This window comes from Zootoca vivipara, chromosome 17 (assembly GCF_963506605.1).
Source record: "Zootoca vivipara chromosome 17, rZooViv1.1, whole genome shotgun sequence".
NCBI classification, from domain to species: Eukaryota; Metazoa; Chordata; class Lepidosauria; order Squamata; family Lacertidae; genus Zootoca; species Zootoca vivipara.
Window position 1 is genome coordinate 4,945,762 of NC_083292.1, and position 27,005 is coordinate 4,972,766.

The 27,005-nt window shown below is 44.5% G+C and overlaps 1 protein-coding gene across 1 annotated transcript; it reads right to left on the minus strand.

Moving 5' to 3' along the window:
• Positions 1–1,561: 1,561 nt before the first annotated feature.
• On the minus strand, positions 1,562–19,233 carry MORN3 (MORN repeat containing 3). Its single transcript, XM_035097732.2, has 7 exons — positions 19,112–19,233; positions 17,769–17,839; positions 12,700–12,855; positions 9,486–9,643; positions 7,865–8,024; positions 3,964–4,148; positions 1,562–2,020 (listed from the first exon to the last, which is right to left on the minus strand). Exons 2-7 carry the CDS (start codon positions 17,770–17,772, stop codon positions 1,925–1,927), a joined length of 759 nt encoding a protein of 252 aa, XP_034953623.2. The 5' UTR covers positions 17,773–17,839; positions 19,112–19,233; the 3' UTR covers positions 1,562–1,924.
• Positions 19,234–27,005: the final 7,772 nt, after the last annotated feature.

Genomic DNA, 27,005 nt, shown 5'->3' on the forward strand with positions numbered 1-27,005 from the left:
ACCAGTTTGCCAGTTTTGACAAACATATGACTGGCCTCAAACCAGGTGTGGCACGATCGGGGTCCAGGATGGGAGGGGAGAAAGAAGCCCACCATTCCCTTGAAAGCTCATTCTTGTAACACTAGATCATGGCTTGTTGTTTCTGTATGAACCAAGCTAGTGTTAGTTTACATCAATCAAAATGTGGGGAAAGTGTGGCAGGTCTCTGCCCTGAGGAGATTACAGTGTAAATAAGGGGATATATTTGCAGACCCTCTAAGTGTCCCTATTTTCCAGGGACAGTTTCTGATTTGATCCTGGAACGTCCCGCATTTCCTTAGGATGTTCCTATTTTCATCAGAGAGATGCTCGAGGGTATGGAGTTATGCAACCCCTTCAGAATAATTTGCAGCAATGGCTAGTTTAACTAGTTGAATAAGAGACCAGGAAGAAAGAGTTTTTTAAAAAAAGATTGGAAAAGTTTTGATGAATATTTGAAAAAAACTATTGTGAACAAATCAGGATGTTAGCAAGATTAGAGTAAATTCAGCAGTGTAAAGTAAATTGAGATAAAACGGGGGGGGGGGGATATGGAATAACCACAATATGCAGCAGTAAAAGGTAATTAAAACAAACTATGGAAGGGGGGTGGAAGGGAAGATGATGTTAAGATGTATGGTTTGTGATTTGGTAAATGTTAATGTTCAAATTTTGTAAAATTGAAAATGATAAAACTTTTAAAAAATAATAACACCCTCACACAAAGAGACGGGTGTGTGTTTTATGGCTCCTTTTGACATTTTAGGTTAGAAGTGGGCAGGCTGTTGACCAAGGGGGGGGGAGTCTGTGCCCCTCCTGATGTTGGGCTGAGGGGAGCTGTAGTCCAAAACATATGGAGGGTGCCAGGTTGGGGGGGAATTCTCTTGCTAACATTATGCTAACAGCAGTGGCTTGGGGGAAGCTGTCTTGCTGGTGCCAGAACCGTTCTGATGCAGCCCCACAAGCTGTTATCTGTTGCTTGGTGTTAACCTGCATACTAGCAAATTAAGCAAGTTCATTTGCTTCTAATGAAGGTACATCATTGGCTTCCGAAGATTTCTCTCTCTTTTTCCTTCTTCCTTTTCTGTGAAGGTTTCCTTACTTGGAGAAGGGAGGAAGTGATACTCTTAAGAGCTTTGGTTCAAAATGTGTATTTTAGAGAGTCTTGAAATAAGAAGCAATCATGATGGAGAGAATCTTATCAGGGACTCTTTTAGAATCCTCTCCTTGACAACACAATTTGTGCCTCATGTGGCTGTCACTCTCTTTGTCACCCCGTCCCCCACCCCCCTGCTGTGGTGGGTTGCAGTGTCAATCATATTTACCCCCAGTTTCAAAGTCTCTCTCCTTGATGGTACAAAAAAGTGGTTCAAAATAGACAGCTTTTCTGAATTCAAGAAGAGGAGAGAATTGCAGTCACCACCCCAAATCTTTTCTTTGCTTTGTCCCCCAGCATGTGCCAGAGATTCACTCAGGAAGAATTATAGACCCTCCTTCCATTGGAGGGTTTCGAGCCCCTCTCCCCCCCTCAGCACCTCCTACCATCTGAGGTGCATGCCTCACTTGCACTAACATCAGGGCTGGCTCTGGGAAGTGCAAAGGGCAACTAGCTGCTTCAAGAACCCAGAGGAAGCAACTTGCAAAGAAATGTGCGGTATCTTGTATTTTTGAACTCACAAGGTCTCTACCATGTCCCTCTTCCCTCTGTGTAGCTGCAGCTGCTAAACTAGTGAGCAAAGGGGCCCCTTGCATATCCAGGAGCAGAGAAGGGAGAGCAGGCCGAGGGCAGAGAGAAAGCATCGGAATGGGAATACTTGGGAATCTCTTGGGAAAGAACTCTTTGTACATTGCTGCACAGCCTTCAACGGGAAGGAACCCCAGCTTTGGAGGGCAGGATTGTCAGCTGTCATCTTTCCTTCTGAGGTTGAGAATTTGCTTCCTCGGCATTTTCTAGCAACACAATAGCTTCTTCCAACACACCCTCTGGGTCCGCTAGTTCAACCTGAAAGAAACGGGGGGGGGGCGTGTTTGCAATTTAATACATTGCCAAAAAAATAAACAAAAAGGAGACAGATTTGCATAAAATTTTCATATGCTAATTTATATGTACAGATGCCAACTTAGAAATAATTAAAAGTAAAGGTAAATGAACATGAGTTTGACCAAACTGCGGGAGGCAGTGCATGACAGGAGTGCCTGGCGTGCTATGGTCCATGGGGTCACGAAGAGTCGGACACGACTAAACGACTAAACAACAACAAAGGTAAATGACCCCTGACAGTTAAGTCCAGTCGCGAACGACTGGGGTTGTGGTGCTCATCTCACTCTATAGGCTGAGGGAGCTGACGTTTGTCCACAGACGGTTTTTCTGGGTCGTGTGGCCAGCATGACTAAGCTGCTTCTGGCAAAACCAGAGCAGCGCATGAAAACGCCATTTACCTTCCCGCTGGAGCGGTACCTGTTTATCTACTTGCACTTTGATGTGCTTTCGAACTACTAGGTTGACAGGAGCTGGGACCAAGCAACGGGAGCTCACGCCGTCGCGGGGATTCGAACCACCAACCTTCTAATTGGCAAGCCCTAGGCTCAGTGGTTTAGACCACAGTGCCACCCGCGATATTACTGTACTCTAAATAGAAATACAGCAGCAATGCCTCTCTGCATTGGCTGGGAGAGCTGGACTAGTCTGCTCTCTGCTGATGGGACCCTGTGGCTCCTCCTCCATAGTTCTTTCTGCCTTTAAAGTGGACTTGAACTGAGCAGCCCTTCAAACTAAGGATACCTCCAAATACATGACAGTCCTCTTACTGCTCTTCAAACAGAATGAGGGTGGGAAATGCCAGGGGAAGAAAGAGGGGATAGCCTATGGAAGCATTGCAAGTCCTACTTGCCAATACTTGAACTGGCAACATTCCAGCTCCCCACATAGTCTTTTAAGCGGGTGTGACAAAATATCAATAAAACACACACACACACACACACACAGGCAGAATAAAAAAATGCACACCCCTCTCTTCCCCCACCTCACCCCACTGTTACTAACACAAACACATGCACCACACGGGGTTACAGCATATTGTCTTTCACATATACATATACATATACATATACATATAGGGGGGTTTGGGGGAGGGGGTCAGTCATGATGACTCCTGTGTGTCCCTTCCATGCCTGTGGGAGGCTAGAATCTATAGGAGGACGCTTGCTGCAATGGACAGCCCAGTTCGTTTGTTAAGGTAATGGCCTTAGGTGCTCACAGCTAAGTATCCACCATTCGCATCTTTTAAAAGTGAGTTCTGTTGCCATAGAAACTAATGCAAGCATCCCCAACCTTCGGCCCTCCAGATGTTTTGGCCTACAACTCCCATGATCCCTAGCTAACAGGACCAGTGGTCGGGGATGATGGGAATTGTAGCCCAAAACATCTGGAGGGCCGAAGGTTGGGGATGCCTGAACTAATGGATGGGTCTTTCTCCACTTCATTCCTTCTTTCATTTACAGCACTTATATACTCCCTCACAAAGTGATTTACATAAGATTATTACATGCATAAGCATCAGATTCTGTTTTTTGTTCGTTTTTTAAAAAATTCAATAACCCGGAAAAGACAATTAGTTTGTTTAGAAAAAGCTGCTGCTTCTTCTCTGCTCCCTTCGGGTCATACTGCAGACTCCCATCTACTTTGCTTCTGACCCACCCTACTTTTGGCTCCCACCATCAGCTGACTTTTCCTGTGGGTCAACTGCCCTTCATCAGAAAAGCTTCCCCACATCCAGCTATTTGCACTCTCCATGCTTAAGAGGCCAAAGGAGCTGAGGTGGGCAGGTCCTGGGCAGCTGGAGCAGAGACTGAAATTGCTCTTCCCTCTCTGCTCAGGTGTTGGCTTGCAGGAAGAGACACGTTTTGGCCTTTGGGCCTGCGGGGAGCCTGTAACCCAGAGATTACCTTTGGGATGGGATACTGAGTTGGTGCAGGGGCTTCATCGCGGCCAAAATCAATCATGGTTCCGCAACGGGGAATGTCTGCCACCCAGTAGCCTTCATAAAGTTGCCCTGTGTCCAAGTAGATGAATTTCCCTGGACCGTGCCTCTTCCCGTCCTTCCAGGACCCTTCATACCGGTTTTCATTTTCTGCAATTGACACAGAGATTTTTGTGGGATTGATGCTTTTTTAAACACACACACACACACAGAGAGAGAGAGAGAGAGAGAGAGAGAGAGAGAGAGAGAGAGAGAAGGTGGTTTGTGTTTTCACAAGCATCTCCTAACAAATGGTTCTATCATGGTCTAGTTTGCCCTCCCCCCCCCAACTGGGGCAGGTCATTGTGGCTGCAGACTTTGCCCCTGAAGCACTTCTTACCTGGAAGTAAATACCCTGCTGAAATGGACAGAACGGAACCTGCTTCTGACTCAATGGTCAGGAGGAAACTTGGACTGCAGAGAAGTCTTTATGCTCACAAGTTCCTAGGTATGGTGAAATTCTGGATGGGGCAGTTCTGAGAACAGACTGGAGTCTGTTCTCCCTCTTTCCTTATTCAGAAAGCTTCATATACTGCTCTTTGGTGATGCTTCCAAGACAGGTTATAAAATTATAAAAACATTAAGGGTGGAGAAATAAAAGCATTTGCCTGGTACCGAAAATATATTCATGTGGGTGCCAGGCAAATTTATCTGGGGAAGGAATTCCATCAATGGGGCAAGCACATGTCCGTCGCAAGGGCCCCACCAGCTGTGCCCGTCACAGTTTGGATGCTGTAGTTAACTCTCTTAAATCCTTTTGCAAGAAAGGGAGGAGCCAGCAAAACTGCATGAATCCTACGTTTCGGTTTACCCTCTCTGGGCAAGCAGCCAGGACCAGCTATTCGATCTTGGACGGTTGTCCATCGCGAACCTAACAGAAGGCACACTTACCCCCTGCCTTGCAAAATTTCCAGTTACAGAGCTGACTATATTAAACCCGCAGGTGCAAAGAAATAACAATGTATTAATTAGCTAATTTAAACCTTAGGAAAAATCCAGCCAGTTCACAATCAATTGGGCAATGTCTCTGGAGGACCAATTATTCAATTTGTGGTGGTGGCAGAGGTGATTTAAAATCCATCATATCCTTAACACCCAGAACATCCCAGCAGGAATTAATTTTAACCCCATAATCTTCTTTTCAATGTCTCGCCTCAGTTTTGGAAGAGGTGATAGTACAAGAGCACCTCTGAGCACATGCAAAGTGAAATTGCACTTCTGCTAAGGAAGTGTCACCCGTGCTTCAAGGTTTTCAGGTACAAAGTGATATCAAGTCTGAATCCTCTTGAAATCTGTCAAGGCACAGTCATTACATCTCCTTTTAGAAACTAAAGACATTTCTAGATAACCGCCAAGACTCTAAATCTCATCTCATCAATTTCCTGATGCTGGAAGTTAGATACAAACAGATCCTGGACAGCGGTGTAATTAAGTGTACCTGCCCTCGGCATAACCTGGGCAGGACTACCAAACTGTTGTTTTAAAAGTTCGTGTAAACATGCTGTCAGCTATTAAAACAGCACTAAATTATGTGTTTGCTCAGCATGGCACAATAATAATTTTTAAGGACATTTTAATCCTCCCTTTCCTCTCAGGAGCTCAATAAAGCATATCAGTATGGGTCTGTCCCACATTTTACCTGCACAACAACCCTGAGAGACGGGGTTAGGATGAGAAGGAGCAATCGACCCAGAGTTCCCAAGTTACCTTTGTTATGGCTTAGTGCAGGCATCCCCAAACTGCGGCCCTCCAGATGTTTTGGCCTACAATTCCCATGATCCCTAGCTAACAGGACCAGTGGTCGGGGAAGATGGGAATTGTAGTCCAAAACATCTGAAGGGCCGAAGTTTGGGGATGCCTGGCTTAGTGGGATTTGATCCCAGGTCTTGATGGATCTAATTAGTCCAGCCTGTTAACCCAAACACCACATTGGCTCAGCAAAGCATGGCATGCTTTTGAGGCGGTAGAGCAGGGCTTGGAACCTCTGGCCCAGGAGGCCAGTGTGCCTCTCCAGGCCTTGATCTCTTGCCCTTGGGATTCTCCCCAGTCCTTGCCCCCTCACTGGCCCCAAACATTTTTGCCTGGCTGGAATACATTCATGAACTCTGGCCTCCCTGGACTGAAGAGCGGTTGGAGAAACTGGCCTAAAGGCAAAAACTTACACTTGCTGCTCCGCCCACTTTGCCATATGACCTTACCTGCCAGAAGGGGGGGGATGTGGCCCCCAGGCTGGAAAAGTTCTCCCATCAGAGGATGGCATGGCAAGTAGAGTTTGGGTTTTACAGCTGTCTCCCTGCCACTGACGTTTGATCGACACACGTGCGACTGCATATACACGTGGGGCCAGGAAATTTAAACACAAATGTTGCCAGAGCCTGAAGAGGATGTCAGTGAGGGTGGAGGAAGCCCCAAAGAGACCAGGCGCTCAGCAGGGGCTCAGCTCTACCTTTCTTTCAAATCAGAACCAGTGAAGGCAGTGAAGGTCCTGTGTGAGTGCCTGGAGGCTGTTGGAGGATGGATGGTGGCTAACAGATTGAGGTTGAATCCTGACAAGACAGAAGTACTGTTTTGGGGGGACAGGAGGCAGGCAGGTGTGGAGGATTCCCTGGTTCTGAATGGTGTAACTGTGCCCCTGAAGGACCAGGTGCGCAGCCTGGGAGTCATTTTGGACTCACAGCTGTCCATGGAGGTGCAGGTCAATTCTGTGTCCAGGGCAGCTGTTTATCAGCTCCATCTGGTACGCTGGCTGAGACCCTACCTGCCTGCAGACTGTCTAGCAAGAGTGGTGCATGCTCTAGTTATCTCCCGCTTGGACTACTGCAATGCGCTCTACGTGGGGCTACCCTTGAAGGTGACTCGGAAACTACAACTAATCCAGAATGCGGCAGCTAGACTGGTGACTGGGAGCAGCCGCCAAGACCACATAACACCGGTCTTGAAAGATCTACATTGGCTCCCAGTACATTTCCGAGCACAATTCAAAGTGTTAGTGCTGACCTTTAAAGCCCTAAATGGCCTCGGTCCAGTATACCTGAAGAAGCGTCTCCACCTCCATCATTCTGCCCGGACACTGAGGTCCAGCACCGAGGGCCTTCTGGCGGTTCCCTCGTTGCGAGAAGCCAAGATGCAGGGAACTAGGCAGAGGGCCTTCTCAGTGGTGGCGCCTGCCCTGTGGAACGCCCTCCCAACAGATGTCAAAGAGGAAAACTACCAGACTTTTAGAAGACATCTGAAGGCAGCCCTGTTCAGGGAGGCTTTTAATGTTTAATAGTTTATTGTGTTTTATTTTTCTGTTGGAAGCCGCCCAGAGTGGCTGGGGAAACCCAGCCAGATGGGCGGGGTATAAATAATAAATTATTATTATTATTATTATTATTATTATTATTATTATTATTATTATTATATTGTTTTACACACTGATGTGCGGGGTAGCACAGCCATCGCCACCACTTTCCTGCACATCCTCCAGGGTGCTCCCAACTTATGTGATTTTCGCTTCTGTGCGCAGGGGCCCTGTACTTGAAACCACTAAAACCCATTAAGTCTTCAAAAGACTACTGGTGTGAGCTGAGGTGGGGTAAATGGAGATATGTGGCACGGACAGCAACAAGCCCTTGTGTTGTTGTCATTGCGCAAGCCACCTTTTGAGCAGCAGCAGCAGTCTATCTGAGCAAAGAGAGCTGAGAATGTAGGCGGCGGCACCATCTGGCTGGCCTTAGGTTCTGTTCTGAGTGGGTGGGAAGGGCTGGGGTCCTTTCTGAGCACTGCCCAAAGGCATAGAGGACCAGACCTCTCGAGGATCATGGCCGCAGCAGGCCGGTACTTACTCAAGCGGAACATGCCCTGCCCGCTTGGCTTGTCCTCGGACCACTGGCCTTCATAGATGGAGCCATCCTTGTAGTACATTCGGCCCCAGCCGCTTCTCTTCCCAACGGCCCATTCCCCTTCGTAATACTCCCCATCTGAGTAAAATTTTATTCCGTATCCCTAAAATCAAAAGATATTCATGTGGACGATCACAACAGCAAACTTTCTCTTTGAAATGTTTAACTTTTATGTTAATTTGTCTTTCTTTAAAAAGCTGGTACTTTGTTGCTGTATTGTGTTTTTAATATTCAATTCGCAGTCGCCCAGAGTGGCTGGGGAAGCCCAGCCAGATGGGCGGATAATAAACAAACAAACAAACAAACAAACAAACAAACAAACAAACAATTGTTTTCTCTCAGCTTCTCATTTCTCCATGCCAGCTTTTTGGTTGTTGTTGTATTTTTTTTAATGTCCTCATAAAACTCACCAGAGTTTTAGTGTGAATTTCTCCTTTTTATGCCTAACAGACATTATTTCCCTTGCTGTAATGCTGTCTTCACCAATAGATGCATCTTAATGCACACAAGTATATGTGTGTTTGTGAACAATACTGGGCTGGAGAACTGCACTGCAACATCAGGAGAAGTGCAAATTTTGAAGGATGCCTATGTTGTGGTTCAACAAATTGTTTTGGAAAGCGCAAATTAGCTAGGTTCACCTTTAAGGAGAGGATATTGACAAGATGGAACGTATCCAGAGGAGGGTGATCAGGGGTCTGGAAATCAAGTCTCATGAGGAGCGATTGAAGGAGCTGGGTCTGTTTAGCCTGGATAAGAGAAGGCTGAGAGGAGATAGGATAGCCTTCTTCACATATATAAAGGGCTGCCCTGTTCCAGAGGCTGGGGCCGAAACCAAAGGCTTCAAGTTATAAGAAAGCAGATTCTGACTAAGAACTTTCTGATGGTAAGAGCCATTCAGCAGTGGAATGGGCTCCCTCAGAAGGTGTTGGAATCTCCTTCCTGGGAGGTTTTTCAGCAGAGGCTGGATGGCCGTCTGTCAAGGACGCTTTAGTTGAGATCCCGTCATTGCAGGGGGTTGGACTAGATGACCCTTGGTGTGCCTTCCATCTTTACAGTTCTATGATTCTATGAATTTCTCCTCCACCCCTACTTTCTGGGCTGGATCCACACCACCAAAGTGTGAGGGCAAAAAATGCAGAGGTACCTGGTTCTGTTCACTCCCCTCATGGCTTGCTCTCTTCCTGTCATGTCACTCAAGAGAGGATAGCAGAATTAAGGAAGCCATGAGGCTCCTGGAATTAAAAGCGGGTGTGCCAACTTAAATAAAAATTTGGGGCAGGTTGGTAAGCCCCGCCCCACATAATCCATCACATGACGCAGTGCGCACATACCATTTGAAGGGGGGGACCAGCAGTGCTTTAAATTTTCACCTCAGAAAAGGAACAAGGCACTTAGTGAATTTCAGCAGGAGTCTATTGTACAGGCTGAAGAATGCAGCAGCTCAGAGCTTTGGCAACCCCCCCCCCCTGATTTCTGATATTAATGCTGATCAGATTCTGGCCTTCGGCTCACTTTTAAAGGCATACATTTGCATCCACCATTGCAAAAGAGCACGACTCACCCACATTTTGTCGTTCTTCCACCAACCCGAGTAGACTTTCTTGTAGTCTTTTGTGATGGGATCAGGGAGGCTGTATGTCCCATATCCATCCCGTTTTCCAAATTTCCAGTCTCCGCTGTAGATGGCCCCTGTCCTCTTCCATGTCTGTGTGCCCTTGCCTGGCGATGGGGACAAAAGGCAGGAACTGGTAGGACAGACTTTCTCTTGTGACCAATAAAACTGCCTGCGCATTATGGTTTTAATTTACTTGAGCCAATCGTTTCCAAACTAGATAATAAATGAATCGTTATCTAGTTTTGAGAGAAGGGCATGAAGCAAATCCATGAGAGACTCCTGTGAGCCCAAATCGTCCACCTACAGAGGAGGGTGTCCTCAGCACCACTGCATGGTATTTATTTATTCATTCATTTCGTAAAATTTATATAATGTTTGATTGGAAAAAGAAAAAGAAAAATGATTTACAAAGGCACTGCCCTGTACTTTACTGTTCAGGACATAGAAAAGGGGTCACCAGTGCCGTGTCCGAGGGGGTGTGATGCCACCCTTGTGGTCTTTCTCCCCTGGCACAGTGGTTCTCAACGGCAATGGTGTGGCAGGAGAGGATGGCAAGTGTGGCTGGAAGATTCCAGGACAAGCAAATAAACATTTAAGAATTTCAGTGTAGCGTAGTATAGTATCAACTTGTTATTTTATTTATTTGCAGAATATGGGTAGATATATTTTCAAAACGAGAGCGAGATCATCAAGAAGTGATACGGCAAGCTTACACCTCTCGTTCCCTGCAGGACCAATTGCAGTCATCAGCAGTCGTTAACAGCCATCTACAGGTTTACCACTCCCATCAGCCCATCACCCATTCCCTCCCACCCCCCACCCTCTGCATATACATAAGGGACTGACTTCTGTTTCAAGTGTATCTGAAGAAGTGTGCATGCACACAAAAGCTCATACCAAAATAAAAACTTAGTTGGTCTTTAAGGTGCTACTGAATGAATTTTTTTATTTTGCTTCGACTCAGACCAACACGGCTACCTACCTGTAACCTCTCGTTGAGTTTGTGTACACATTTAAGGTATGTATGTAAGAGGCTTGTTTATAATTGTATTTTGGGAATGATTCATGTTTTGACTTTCTGGGTGTCACATGCATAGCTGCCAAGTTATCCCTTTTTTTAAGGGAAATTCCCTCATGCTGAATAGGCTTCCTCGTGAGAAAAGGGAAAACTTGGCAGCTATGGTCTCATGATCATTTTATAAAGTAGTTGTGTTCTGTGTTCTGCCTCTTTTCCAGAAGCAATTTACCTGTTGTGAATAGCAGATTGCAGGGTAAGAGGGTTGTTTTTCCATGCTCTGGCTTTACTAATTTAAAGGTTGATCTCTTTACTGCTAGTTGTTGTTTCCTTTTGTTTTCCAAGGTATATCTTATCAATCAAAAGACTGGTGTGGCACGAGTAAATTGTTATTCTGAAAGTGTGGTCCAGAGGGGGAAAACATTAGAGCCACTGCCCTGAAACCGGCTAAGCATTTGAGCCTATCTTACTGCCCCCTTGGCCTCAAGGTGGTTGAAGGTACCTTTCTCTCTCCTGAAAAGCTACATAGTGCTGAAGGAGGAAGTTGGAAGAGCGTCTTTATTCCACACTTCCTCTTTCAGGGGTCAGATTGACTGCTTACGTCTATCCCTCGGGAAAGCAAAGTGTGCGCGCACAAGCATGTATGTTCCTTTGCCTCTCAGTCAGGAAAGGGTCTAATGGCAGTTAATCAGATCCTCTTTTCCAGAAGCAATTTACCTGTTGTGAATAGCAGATTGCAGGGTAAGAGGGTTGTTTTTCCATGCTCTGGCTTTACTAATTTAAAGGTTGATCTCTTTACATCTCTTCTCCCAAGCAGCGGCGGAACAAGCTGATTGGGCACCTGGGGCGGTCCGTGTGCCCTGCGCTCAGGGGCGGGGCCAGCCAGGGCAGGACGCTCCGCGGGGCCTCTGAAGAGTTTGCCTGCCTCCTCCCACTCAGCCGCCCTACAGCTCAGGGGGAGGTGGCAGGAGGACTGTTTGGGGCAGCGCGGAGCCTGCAGGCGCCCAAGCCACCATGTCACTCCCAGAAGAGGCGCGTGGCTTGGGCACGCTGCAGGCCCCGCGGTGAGTGCCGCCCAGCATTTTGTTGTTGTTGGGTTTTTTTGTAATATATTTATTAAGATTTTTTCAAACAATTAAAAAAAATTTAAAAACATAAAAAACACAAAAAATACAACAATACAAAAAAATACAAAAAATGTAAAAACAAAAATTCAAGCTTATAACCCTTGTTGCTAATCTATTGACTTCCTCATTCCTCCTCCTTCTGCGATTCTTTACATTTATTCAGTAGTAAACTCTAAATCTTATATAATTCTAGTTGTTGTTGTTTAGTCGTTTAGTCGTGTCCAACTCTTCGTGACCCCATGGACCATAGCACGCCAGGCACTCCTGTCTTGCACTGCCTCCCGCAGTTTGGTCAAACTCATGTTCGTAGCTTCGAGAACTTTATAATTCTAGTTATTACTTAATATTACCTTATTTCTATATCTTTTACATCTTAACCTTTTATATTCTCTCCAAATCTTTCTTCTTGCTTAATTTATCATCAACTTCTAACAATACTTATTTTACACCATTGCATTATCTACAACCTCTATTTTATCTCCCTCACTTCCACTAGTTCTAATCTATTATATGCTTATTCTTTAAATAAATTTTGAATTTCTTCCAGTCTTCTTCCACTTCTGCTTCACTTCGATCTCGGAGTCTCCCGGTCAGTTCAGACAGTTCCATATATTCTATCAACTTCTTCTGCCGAGTGCCGCCCAGCATTTTGTCACCCCCCTCAGTGGTGACACCCGGGGCAGCCCACCCACACTGCACCCCCCCTTCCTCCGCCCCTGCTCCCAAGGGAGCTGCTTGCCTCAACATGCATTGGAGAGGGATCCAACCTGAGATTAGTTTTTACGTTTTTAAAATACGGAGGAATATCCTTGTGTTGTTTTTTTCCTCCCAGCTGCCCTTGTGGCCTCCTGAAATAGTTTGTGTGGAAACTAATTAAGTCCTCTTGCATGCAGTCTCAGACAAACTGTAGACTTTTTTATTTGAGGGAATCGCTGGGCCTCTCCAGGCTGCTGTTTGTTTTTTTTGCCTGGAATATACTGCAACATATTCTATTATTCTTGCTCTGCATTCTCCTTACCGTGTTTTAGGTTGTCCAGCCATTCGCCAGTGTACCGATCGCCATTGACAGCGTAAACGGTGTGCCTTAATCCGCATTTCTGGGCCTTCCTATCCCATTCATACCAAAGAGGGTCAACTGTCCTGGGATACTTAACAATGGGCATACTTTCCTTGCCTGGAAGGGGACAAATAAAAAACTTAGGGATTAGAGAGACGGCTTTCGTAGCCATGGGTTCTGCAGGATGACTTACTGGCTTTCTTTCTTTTTTTACAAGCAGTGTTTTTATCACCTGGTTGCTGATCTGAGAGTGGAGCTTCTCATAAATTAAATACCAGGCTAAACAAGCAAAGGTAATAAAAGAGAACATTAAAGCAACAATAACTGCACAGCAACCAAATTATAAAAAAATGGAATAAAGAAGTCGAACAGTTGGAGCAATGAAGAGAACAAGCTGATTGACTGCAGGTGAAATGAGTTTTTCACAGGAAACATATTATTTCTCTGTGCTCAAGAAATGCTTTAAATCTTGTCAGAAGAAAAGCACCTCTGAGCATGTGCAGAGTTCCCTTCCATCACCCACCATCCATCAGCAGGCACACACATTTAGGACTGGAGGGCAAGGTTTCCAAGGCAGAAAGTATACATTCCAGACAACCTTAAATCTCTCTCCTTGCAAATTCTACTGTCTTATTGTGGAAAATACTAGGTGTGACTATTTTAAGGATACAACATCACACCTGTTTCCTGTGTCAATGCACCTGCTTTGCATGCAGATGGTCCCAGGTTCAATCCCCAGCATCTCTAGGAAAGGTCTGGGAAATCCCCCTTCCTGAAACCCTGGGGAGTTGCTGCTGGTCAGTGAGGACCAGGCACCCCCAAACTGCGGCCCTCCAGATGTTTTGGCCTAGACCTCCCGTGATCCCTAGCTAACAGGACCAGTGGTCAGGGATGATGGGAATTGTAGTCCAAAACATCTGGAGGGCCGAAGTTTGGGGGTGCCTGGTGTAGACAATCCTGAGGTAGATGTAGGATAAGGGCTGCATCTGAAAGGAAGCAGCAAATTACACACACACACTAGGGTTGCCAGACTCAATAGAGGACAGGACTTATGTGCCTTTAATTGCCCTGCTCTCTTTTGAGTCTGGAAACCTTAAAGAGAAACCAGCAGACCCTTTGTTTAATTTCCAAGCAAAGGGTCTGCTGGTTTCTCTTTAAGGTTTCCAGACTCAAAAGAGAGCAGGGCAATTTAAGGCACAGACGTCCTGTCCTCTATTGAGTCTGGAAACCCTAACACACACACACACACACACACACACACACACACACACACACACACGGCAATTCAAGGTGCATAGTGTCCAAAGCCATTCAAGTTAAGTTTGCACCCAAGGCAGAAAAGCTTACAAGTGCTTCTTCCACTAACAATGTGCTGCCCTTTTGTGAACCGTAAAACCAGCTGCCTGAGGCAGCCTAATGGTAGGGCCGGCTCTGGCTGGATGAGTATAAGGCAGCTTTTAAAGAACCTATTCTGTGCAATAGATTAGTAATGGGAAGTGATAGACCTAAACATTGTCTCCCTTTGCTATGTGTTGGAGCTACGGTAAGTCTCCACCCTTTCAGCTTGCTCTGGTACCGTGTTTCCCACATTTTAAGACACCGTCTTATATTAATTTTACTCAAGAAAATAAGCCTATGGCTTATTTTCGGGGAGTGTCTTTTTATTATTATTATTACTGTAAGTACCTCCTTACGACTACCGGTAGTTACTTTCCTTTTCCTATGGGTTTGTTTGTTAACTTGTTCTTCAGTAAACAGCCTCTTGTTCTGGGCCTACAAAGCAACTAACCCTGCCATACATTAAATAATAATTTTACAATGACCTTGCCCCTACCTCACATGAGCCACCTTGGAAACATATTTCAATTGGGGTATATGCATTTTTCAAACAATAAATGTCCGGAACCAAGGGGAAACAAGGTTCCAAAGAGACTGGAGTAAATTTGTGGACTATATGGAAAAGAACTGTAGAAGTTTAAAGACACTTGCAGGATTGAAATAAATCCTACGAATTGACATTAAAGGGAAGATATAAAGGAACTGCGATATAAGAACTGATTAGAAAACCAATTGAGGGGAGGGAGGGAGGTCAAGCTCGGCGGAGCATTGTCAATAGAAGATTGTGAGAAAGTTAAAAAGAATGATGTATGGTATTGTGTTGTTTTGAATGTTTGTTTGTTTTGTCTAATGTCTTTAAATGTGTTTTAATTGGAAAATCTAATAAATTGTTTATAAAAAAACCCCAATAAATGAGTTACCTTAACAGTCCTATTCCTATGGCCAGATAGCATGTGGAAGTTTACATTGATGTTATTTGCTCGGACAGCCCTGTTGGTCCACTGCCTCTTCCACCCGCGGACCTGCCTCTGTTCCTTGAAGCATCCTTTGGCTAAGCTATTTTGCCCAGACTTTATAAGGTCATGGTGACATCACAGGTGACATCAAGGGCAAGGGTGTCCATATTGTGAGGCACCAATTGCCCAGGAGATCTTGCCAATTCAACCTTTTCCCTCTTGGTCTCTACTCTGTGTATTTTGTTAGCCAGCCGTGGAACAGGGTGTAAGACTCGGGGGCTGGCAAACCATGAAGTTGTGTGTAGATTTAACAGTTAGAAGCCCCAAAGAAGAAGCTGAACCCTGAAGAACGAGCCTCTTAGCAACTCCTAAGACCAAGAGGAGCCTTGCAGCTGAATCGGACCAAAGACTCATTGAGTCCTGTCGGGGAAAAAGGCGGGGGGGAAAGAAATATAGAATAATAATAAACTAGCATCTTGTATCCTACAGTGGGCATACAGATGCCCCTGGAAAGGGCCAGCCCTACCATTAGGCCAAGTGAAACAGCTGCCTCAGGCATCAAGATGTTGGAGGACAGAACTGCAGGCATCCCATTTTAGACCCTTAAAGTGACCCTGAAATGTCATAAAAGATGTCACTTAAAGGGTGGAACGGGGGGGCTCTGCAGCCTGAGGCATAGCCACTAGGTACCTATGGTAACTCTCACTGCCTTCCACCATCCCAGCACCACGGTTAATGTAAGATTCAGCTGCCCATCCATACCATCTTATCCTCAGGCAGAAAAATACCTTGGTTCAGCCCACAAGCTGGGTGTGAAGGCAGTAGCTTCTACCCACAACTGGCATTCAAAGATATTAATTCCACTTTCCCATTGTAAGTTAAAAGGTAAAGGACCCCTGACAGTTAAGTCGAGTTCTGGATGACTCTGGGGTTGTGGCGCTCATCTCGCTTTACTGGCAAAGGGAGCTGATGTTTGTCCACAGACAGTTTTTCCGGGTCATGTGGCCAGCATGACTAAGCCGCTTCTGGCAAAACCAGAGCAGCGAACTTAAAAACATGGAAAGACCTGGTCTGAATAAAGACATTGGATTCACGATACCTATTTATCTACTTGCACTTTTTGGCGTGCTTTTGAACTGCTAGGTTGGCAGGAGCTGGGACCAAGCAACGGGAGCTCACCCTGTCGCGGGGATTCGAACAGCTGACCTTCTGATCAGCAGGCCCTAGGCTCAGTGGTTTAGACCATTAATCTGTCTAATCCCCTTTCGTTTGATGATCAATCCCTCTTCCCAGGGTATTCTGATAATTGTAGCTCCGTGAGGAGAATAAGTGTCCTCTAACGATTCTCAGCACCCTTAGCAAGCTCTATTTCTCAGGATTCTTTGATGGAAGCCACGACGGGTAAAGTGGTATCCTGGTGCTTTAAATGCATCGTTATTATTGTTATTATTTAATAAGTTTGTATACCACATTTCATCCAAATAACACAGGGTGGCTTACAAGATAGAAAAACAAAATGAGAATGCAAAATACCGTATTTTTCCGTCTAAAAGACGCCCCCATGTATCAGACACCCCCTATTTTGGGGGACTCCGATTTGAGAAAATGGGGGGAGAGATGGCCCCCATGTATTAGGTAAAGGTAAAGGGGCCCCTGACCATCAGGTCCAGTCGTGTCCGACTCTGGGGTTGCAGCCCTCATCTCGCTCTATAGGCCGAGGGAGCCGGCGTTTGTCCGCAGACAGCTTCCGGGTCATGTGGCCAGCATGACAAAGCTGTTTCTGGTGAACCAGAACAGCGCACGGAAACACCGTTTACCTTCCCGCTGGAGTAGTACCTGTACCTATTTATCTACTTGCACTTGATGTGCTTTCGAACTGCTAGGTGGGCAGGAGCTGGGACCGAACAACGGGAGCTCATCCTGTCACGGGTATTCGAATCGCTGACATTCTGATCGGAAAGCCCTAGACTCTGTGGTTTAACCCACAGTGCCACCTGGGTCCTAAATATTAGATGCCCCCCAATTTTGGAACAATGTTTTTTTTAGGGGGAAAACCTGGTCGTATACACGGAAAAATACAGTACTGTATATAACAAAGACAAACGAAAACAAACCGATAGCCCTGCCGCACACATTTAAAAGTTCACAGATTGTTTGATTAGCCAAAGGCCTGGTTACAGAGAAACATTTTCACCTGGCGCCTAAAGATATATAAAAGGAAGGTGCCCAGCGAGCCTCCCTGGGGAGAGCATTCCACAAATGGGGAGCCACCACAGAAAAGGTCCATCCATGTTTGGTGTGAACGTGGCCTTATTCTCTCGAATGTGCACATGGGACTACAGCATCTGCCACTGTATTACAATGGGCCCCTCCTGGGCTGCCCCTCCACATGGCTGGTGATGGTTCAAGCTGCAATAGGGAACTTGTGGCCCTCCAGTTATTGCTTGTCTTCAACTCCCATCAGCATGGCCATCAGCTAGGGATGATGGAAGTTGTAGTCCAACAACATCTGGAGGGCCTCGGGTTCCTCAACCTGGTTTAAAGGTGAGAATGAAGCTCTGCGTTTGGCACTGCATTTAATCCACCTGAACCATTGTTCTTCTGGCATTAAGAAGATGAGCAGGGAGATGGATTACGGATTGTGATCCTCTCCGCCCCCTCACCTGTACACCTGTATCTAATGTCCTCCTCCTCCTCCTCCCCTCCTTGATATGCTTCCTATACTCAAATACTCACCCATGGTTGGATGAATTCAATTCTGGAAACCCTCTATAGAATTATATAGATGAACATCTGCAGAATTTGGCCTGTAATAGAGGCAAATGTTTTGTTTTTCCGGTTGCAAAACAAAATATAAATGTCAATCAATGTTTATTTTTATTTTAAAAACCAAGTTGTGACGTGAAATACTGGTTCTTATCTATATGAGCCTTTGCCAACCTGATGCCCTCCAGATGTTCTGGGTTACAACAGCTGTCCTGGCTGAGGCTGATGGGAAGGCATCAGGTTGACGAAAGCAAATTGGTAATATATTTAATTAACTGTGCCATGTGATGCTGAGGTGGTGTCCCAAAGCATTTTGAATGTGTTTTGGCTCTGTTTCCATTCAGTTGGGTTCTGGTTGGCTGCAGAGCCCAAGGAGGCCCTGTTCATCCTAGCATTTTATGTCCAGGCAGCCCACAAACAGGAAGGTGGAAGGAAACTGGCCACCAGAGGTAGACTGCCTAAAAACCTATATATATAACTGTCATAGCAAATAGGCGCTCCTAAAGCCATAATCCTCTGGGAACGTGTCTGATCCCATTTTAGAGCCACTGTTGTTAGTAGGCATTGATCTTCCATCAATATAGACTTACTCCACCTCCCACAAACTCACATTGCTGTATTTACATGTAGTTTGTAACTGAATCCCTTCCCAAAGGCACTTGGGGCTAAGATCAAAACATACGTATACTAAAATTCAGTCCGATCCTAAATGTTAAGCAAACATGGCCTCATAATCAAATGCTGTCTCAAATACACTTTAAAGAAGCCAAACTCCAGATCTGTCTAGCTAAGGGGGCTCCTTGCTCATGTCTAGGGCTGGGGGAGAAGTTTGATTCTATTTAGTTTCACACAACACGCAAACTGAAACACAGATATCGTCGAAAATTCACGCTTCTCTGAATTCTGCGATGCAAAAACCATGCATAGAAAAATGCACAAACAGAGGCAACTTGTGCATAACTATGCATGTAGACATAGAAATAACACACAAAATGAACTGTATTAGGGAAAAGCATTGCGCATATTATGGGAAATTCACGCTAAGACGCTGATGAATTTTCTAGAGGATTATTTTTAAAAAAGAACAAGCACCCAGAAACAGATTTGGAAATGAATTCAAGTTTGGTACAATGAGAAACCGAGCAAGAGAAACCAAAATGGACAGATTTGCTTACCGCTGGTCACACTCCCCCCCCCCCGCCACAAGTCCTGCAAGAAACACTCCCAGAGAGGTGTCTTCTGGGACCTTTCAAATAGAGGACCAGGTTTCCTCTCTCTCCCCCTTCCATAATTTAATGCAACTAAAGACTGACCTCAGATCCACCGCTCTAGGTCTGGACTGTCCTGGGAAACCAGAAGCGCTGCCCAAAAGCAACTGAGGGCAGTTGTGGGGCTGGCATTAGAGAGCAGGCTGGTCACATCAGCTTGCAATGTGGCAGAGGTAGCCATAGCAACATGGGCAAGCCTCTGCAAGAGAGCAAGCCCAGAGACGGACTCCGAGGGTGTCCTGCCCTCCTGAGGATTGTTTGATGAATAGAAGTTGATAAAATCCATCAGAATCTGTTCACAGGGAACTGCCTCTCTTTTGGGGGGGGGCGATGCATATGCAGCTAAAGTGCGGGGAGGAGTCGACAAAGGACCCCACTGCCCCTCCTCACACTGGAATTCGGCTTTATTTCTGGGTTTGGCTTTTGTTGTTGCAGAAATACGTATATGTTTAGCATCAATAAACAACTGAACAAAATTTATATACTACTTGACTCTTGGGGTGATTAGGAGGTGTTCTTGGGGGGCGTTGCTCTTTTGATATTATTTTTTGTGTTTTTATTTTGTATATTTATTACTATGAGGTGGAAATTGTTCAGTTTGGTTGTGTACTTTTTGATGTTTTATTTATTGTTTATGTGTTTTGAATTGTGTATTTTTTTTCATGTTATATGCCACCTTGAGCATGGTTTTAGCTGTGGAAGGTGGCATACAAATAAAGTGATGTATTTATGTATATGACTTTCTTGGGCTCCTTGATCACTGCAGATGGTGACAGCAGTCACGGAATTAAAAGACGCCTGCTTCTTGGGAGAAAAGCAATGACAAACCTAGACAGCATCTTAAAAAGCAGAGACATCACCTTGCCGACAAAGGTCCGTATAGTTAAAGCTATCGTTTTCCCAGTAGTGATGTATGGAAGTGAGAGCTGGACCATAAAGAAGGCTGATCGCCAAAGAATTGATGCTTTTGAATTATGGTGCTGGAGGAGACTCTTGAGCAGGGGTCAGCAAACTTTTTCAGCAGGGGGCCGGTCCACTGTCCCTCAGACCTTGTGGGGGGCCGGACTATATTTTGGGAAAAAATATGAGCGAATTCCTATGCCCCACAAATAACCCGGAGATGAATTTTAAATAAAAGCACACATTCTACTCATGTAAAAACACCAGGCAGGCCCCACAAATAACCAAGAGATGCATTTTAAATAAAAGGACACATTCTACTCATGTAAAAACATGCTGATTCCGGGACCGTCCGTGGGCCGGATTTAGAAGGCGATTGGGCCGCATCCGGCCCCCGGGCCTTAGTTTGGGGACCCCTGCTCTTGAGAGTGCCATGGACTGCAAGAAGATCAAACCTATCCATTCTGAAGGAAATCAGCCCTGAATGCTCACTGGAAGGACAGATCGTGAAGCTGAGGCTCCAATACTTTGGCCACCTGATGAGAAGAGAAGACTCCCTGGAAAAGACCCTGATGTTGGGAAAGATGGAGGGCACTAGGAGAAGGGGACGACAGAGGACGAGATGGTTGGACAGTGTTCTCGAAGCTACGAACATGAGTTTGACCAAACTGTGGGAGGCAGTGCAAAACAGGACTGCCTGGCGTGCTATGGTCCATGGGGTCACGAAGAGTCGGACACGACTAAATGACTAAACAACAAATGTGTGTATGTATGTATGTATGTATGTATGTATGTATGTATGTATGTATGTATGTATGTATGTATCCATGTATCCTGACTGTAGCAAAGCCACCAAGCAGTTTACAAGAAATATTAAAACTATAATTAAAAACAAGCAATTTAAATCATTTTAGAAACAATATCAGCAACAAGCTAAAAAGAGGTTAGAACATGTCAACATTCATGAATTTATTTAGCAAAATTTATAAATAATAATAATAATAATAATAATAATAATAATAATAATAATAATTTATTATTTATACCCCGCCCATCTGGCCGGGTTCCCCCAGCCACTCTGGGCGGCTTCCAAAAAACAGAAATTCTAAAATACATTACCCATTTACACACACATGCACACTCAAAATAATAAACTGTTTATTTTATATTGTTGCAGCTCAGTCTGCATAATGCCTCTGAGTCCAAGGTACGAGACCAAGCTCACCAAACCAGCGCCGTTATCTAGGGAACTGTAAAACAATTAGCCAGCCACATAAGGACCATGATTGGCATAACCAAGAAGTTGCTTGATGCCATGGGGCAAATGGGTGGGCCCTTCCCCATCGCTGGCTGGTAGTTAGGAATACAAGAGCTAGAGTTGTGGTGTGTGATGTGGGTAGCAATAAGCGGTCTGCAAAGCTGGACACAGACCCATGTTTGATTTCTGCTGGAATCTAAGGCTGTGACAAAGGGAGAAGCGAGACCTTTTGGCGTGTTACACACACACACACACACACACACACACACACACACACAAAAATATTATCCTAAAGACACCACAGTCTCTGCTGACTCTCAGCCCCAGGAAACCAGGCCCTCAATAAGCACCTGGATCCCCTAGAATATCTCCACCACTAGGAGATTGGGTTGGTGTGGAACACTGGTGTTAGAAGTGGGGTTCGCATTTCCTGCAGAAGGACCTGTGAGTGACGTGTCTGAGGTGAAATGGAGAGAGGAATAGCAATACTTATGGAACAGGTGGAGCTGATGATGGAAAAATAGCGCTAGTGATTTGACAAAATGGAACAGCAGTTTGATGGGGAAATGTAGCAGCAGAGCCAGCAGTTTAATGGAGCAGTTGCAAACAGAGATGGCAAAAAACATACTTGGAGAAAAAAGGGTGACTCCATGCAAGGTGAGAACCCTGCCTGATCAGATGCTACTAGAAAGGGTTGAAAGTGACCCATACCTGCTAACTTCCAGGGACCTGGATAAAACTGTTTTATTCCAGGAAGCTTTTCTGTGATATATCTAGCCTCATATAACCAACACGCTTAAATCTAATTAATGTTGAAGGAGATAAGACCATAGAGTAAGCTGTCCTGCCAGGCTTAGCTACGGTAGGTGACATACCCTCACCTCGGGAGGAAAGGTTACCAAACTCTTTGTTCTTTTTCTCTTTCCACCATGTGAACCAACCAGTAAGAATGTCTGGGCTGGGTGCTCCCAGCCCAGACCACATGGCTTTAGCAAGCCATCTTTGTGTTTCTATGCAAATAATTTAGAAACATTTAGAAACCAATTTTGAAATCAAGTTGCAAAAACGGTCTTTTATTGCTGCTGTATGGAAAAGGACATGAATATGGTATTTTAAGAGTTTGTAATAAACCATTTTTTACTTACCAAACGTGTGGTCTCTTTCTAGGTTGAGGGGAAGTGGGAAATTTTGGAAGAAATTTAGAAGGGCATATGATAAACTAACAGCCTATATTTCCACACTCTGCTGCATGTTTTGTGATTTTAAATCTCTGCTGGGGCTCTCACCAAAGAGCACTTGCTCCAAACCTGGATCTACGCATCCAGGGAATTCTCATTTTATTCTTTTACCAAATGATTCAGAAACCAACACTCGTTGCATCTCCAATGTTTTAATCTCTGGTGTTTAATTTATGCTTTAAATTTTGTATTCGACAAAGATATATTTAAATAAATAAGCCTGCCACACTCTCAGTTAGGATCCCAGAAAGCTGTTTTATACTTGGTACAAATGGTATCAAACCAAGCAATTCCTGACTGGCAGGGGCTTTCCAGGGGTTCAGGCAGGGACAGAAATTCTTTCCCTGCAATTGCGTCTTTCAGCTGGAGATTCCAGAGACTGAATTTGGGACCTTCTGCGTGCAAAACAGGTGCTCTCAATTTTGGCCTAAGCTTCCCTCCTTGATTTTGTTGGTTACAGAGTGAGAATCTGGAGACGGACAACTGGGTGGAGGCTCAGCAAACCTGTAAAGACTGTGTGCAGTGCTGCCACCTGGAGGCCATAAATAAAAATACCTCTTCTGATTTTAGTTGTAGTGTTATGATTACAGTACAACAAATGTTATCTTGGATTGTGTGAATTCTCAGACTCCTGCCATAGTGGGCACTGCTTGCGTTTTATCAAGCTGAAACTAACAGCAGAAGAGCAAGCCATATATTATCAGAGCAAGTCAGATGGTACATTCTGGAGAACGGGTTGGAGAGGCGGTGGGGGCAGACGTAAGGTGCCACACACACACACATGGCTTGTCTACATTTTAACATTATCTAGCTGTTAATCCCATTTAGATTAGACCAGAGTAGTCCACACTCCCACATATTTGAATTTGTATACTAGGAGCAACTCTGGTATTTCCCATTTATACCAGTAGGGGTTTTCTTTCCTGCCTGGCCCTGCCTTCTAAATTGTTGACTCCATTATGCTACAAATCCACCTAACAGTTACCTTGTTCTGGTTACAGGTAGGTAGCCGTGTTGGTCTGGATCGAAGTAAAATAAAAAAATTCCTTCAGTAGCACCTTAAAGACCAACTAAGTTTTTATTTTGGTATGAGCTTTCGTGTGCATGCACACTTCTTCAGATACAGAAATTCCTTCAGTAGCACCTTAAAGACCAACTAAGTTTTTATTTTGGTATGAGCTTTCGTGTGCATGCACACTTCTTCAGATACAGATGTATCTTCTGTACAGAAGATACAGATGTATCTTCAGATACAGATGTATCTTCTGTATCTGAAGAAGTGTGCATGCACACGAAAGCTCATACCAAAATAAAAACTTAGTTGGTCTTTAAGGTGCTACTGAAGGAGTTACCTTGTTCAACCCACATTTTACCAGCTTCTCAGCAAGAATATAATGGGGGACTTTGTCAAAAGCCTTACTGAAATCAAGATACACTATATTCCCAGCATTCCCCTGATCCACCAAGCTTGTTACTCCATCAAAAAAGAAATGAGGTTCGTCTGACATGACATCTTTTTTAGAAACCATTGATCGGTCTTAATAATCACAGCTTCCCTTTCAAAGTGCTCTTACATTTGTTCGTTTTTTAATGATTTTATTAAGTTTTTCAATTTTATCATCATATTTCGCACAAAAGGGAATCCCCAACCCCCCATGACTTCCCTCAACTACGGTACCTTTTCTGGTTTTTTTGGTGTTTTATCTTGCCCTGCTTATTGGTTATTTCTTATTCTTTAAGATAATTATTACTCTTCTCTTCTCATTCTAACCTCATATTTCTATTTCTACATTTATTTTATTAGTTTGTTTTGTTGGCTGCAAGTGTTTAACCAAACCCTGCAAGTGAGTCCACTTCTTTACATTGATTCTGTAGATATAACATAACTGGTTCCCAGTCCTTCTTAAAATCTCTGAAGCTTTTGATAGCACTGACCGTGGTATCCTCCTGAAGTGGGACTTGGAAGCCCTGAGTTGCAATGGTTCTGGTCCTACCTCCAAGACCGAGTCCAGAGAGTAGCATTGGGAGAATGCTTTCCAGTCCCCTGGAGGTGACGCAGTGGGGAGCCACAGGACACTCCCTTATTCCCAATGCTATTGAATATCTATATGAAGCTGCTGGGAGTGGCCATTAGGAGTTTTGGAGCAAGGTCTGATGAGTATCCTGCTGACACTCAGCTCTGTTTTTCCATCTGACTCAGGAGAGGAAAGACAAGCTGAGCTTGAATCCTGATAAGATGGAGGCACAGTAGATGAGTGGCTCCTGTGTCCAAGAAACTGCTCAGTTGCCTCCCTTGTGTGGAGTTGCACTCCCCTGAAGGTGCAGGTTCGCAGTCGGCAGGTGCTTTGTCCCTGGAGGTCCAGGCAGCCTCAGTGGCTAGAAGTGCCTTTCTATCAGCTATGACCATCCCTGGACTGGAAAATCTTGGCCACAGGACTCCATGCACTGGCTACTTCCAGGCTTGCTGCAATACACTCCTTCTAGGGCATTTCTTGTGCTTGATCTGGATGTTGCAGTTAGTGCATAATGCTGTGTGGCATAACTGCTGACAGGCGTGAGACCCCCATCAGCATATTACTGCTCACAGTCCTCCACTGCTTGCCAATTTGCTACCAGGCCAAGTTCAGTGTGCTACTATTAGCATATAAAGCTTGGGACCAGTTTACTTGCAAGATCTAAGCCAGGCATCCCCAAACTTTGGCCCTCCAGATGTTTTGGACTACAATTCCCATCTCCCCCGACCACTGGTCGTGTTGGCTAGGGATCATGGGAGTTGTAGGCCAAAACATCTGGAGGGCCACAGTTTGGGGATGCCTGATCTAAGCCCACTTGACTGCTTCAATCTGCAGAACTTGTACTGTTGCGGTTGACATCCTTCTGTCTTGGAATACTCGTTCTGCATATGTAAGAAATCATTTTGTGTGACAGTATCCGCACTTCGGAACTCCCTGCCTATTGACATCAGAGATGCCTTCACCGTACTCTTTTTGGCGCCTGCTGAAAACAGTTTTGTTTCGGTTCGGCAAGCCTGTCTGGACACGTAGAATGTTGCCATGTGCTTTAATCTGGGTTTTAGTTTAGGATTGATTTTAATTATGTTTTGAATGTTTTAAACAGTTGATTTCACGTTTTTTCTACTGATTATTAGTCTTACGCTTTTTGTAAACCACTTTGAGGTTTTATTACAATCAAGCAGTATCTAAATATTGTGAAATAAATACATAAAACCACATAAAACCAAAATTACATTTTAAAAAACTCCTCATCCCCACACTGTTGTTTGGGGGTGGGGATATCCCAACTGATGTTGCAAAATCTGCTGTTGAAACTGTAAGAGAGGCTGGGCAGCCCTTGCTGGTGATTGTAATTATATTATGCACATAATTAACCAGTGCAGCAACCTGAAAGCACACATTCTACTCTGTATGAACATCCTAGGTTGGTTTTAATAAATTAAGTTTTCTTCTGGCCTTGTGAGTTTTGTTCTCATGGGCTGAAACATGCAGTTCTTCTCTCCCTGAGTTGCAAATCAGGAAAACCCTAGTTTGCATCTTGCCTCTGCCATGTGGACTCACCTTCTCCATCTGCAAAATGAATATTTTAATACTAACACCTCTGTAAACATTGCAACAGATTTCAGGGGTGGCCTACTCCCAAGAGACCGAGATCTACTCTCAGTGTTAAAAACTGACAGTGATCTACCCCCTTTTGGGGGCTCCAGGTCAAAGCTTTTTTTTTTTTTTTAGGGAAGAGGAAGGCCCATTTTTTAGGGGTTCAGGTCTAAATTGTGTAGCTTTTTTAGGGAGGAGGAAAGCCAGTGATCTACCACAGACACCCAGTGATCTACCTGTTGGACGTGCCTGGTGTATGTGAAACCCTTTGAACAGTTAAAAAATGCTATGTAAATATTAGAAGTTACTCCCAACAGTTTTTATAGTTTTGGTCTGAAAAAAGAGTCCTGGAGAACTTGAAAGCTCGTTTGCTATTTTGCCAGGTTTTCATAGGTCCTCAGCTCCTGGAGGCAGGGAACATTTTAAGGCACACAGGGACTAGGCACACAGAAGCTGCTTACTAAATAATAAAAATCATTCTACTGTGGCTTCCTAATTTCACTAGAATGGCAAGATATAAATTATCTAACAAATAATAATAATAATAATAATAATAATAATAAATCTATATACAGTAAATACAGCCATGCTAATTTTGCAAGTTGCTTTGCTTCCCCCTGCCATTTATATTTTTAAAATTGCTCTATTGAGATTAAAAACAAAACAAAAGGGTTATCCAGAAAAAGAAAAGAAAATGGTAGTATTTGTTACATCACATCTCAATACGTTATTCTTGGGTTTCTAACAGCTTCCCGCCACCCTATCCTGCATCTACCCACTTAGTCTATCTAGCACACTATTTATTTTCATTTTCTTTTGTTAATTTTCATCAATATTATATTCTCTTATAATTATCCATCATACCACAGAAGTCATTCAAGGCCTGCCACTGACGTCATGTACAAATAAGATCTTAAGGATTACTGCAATAA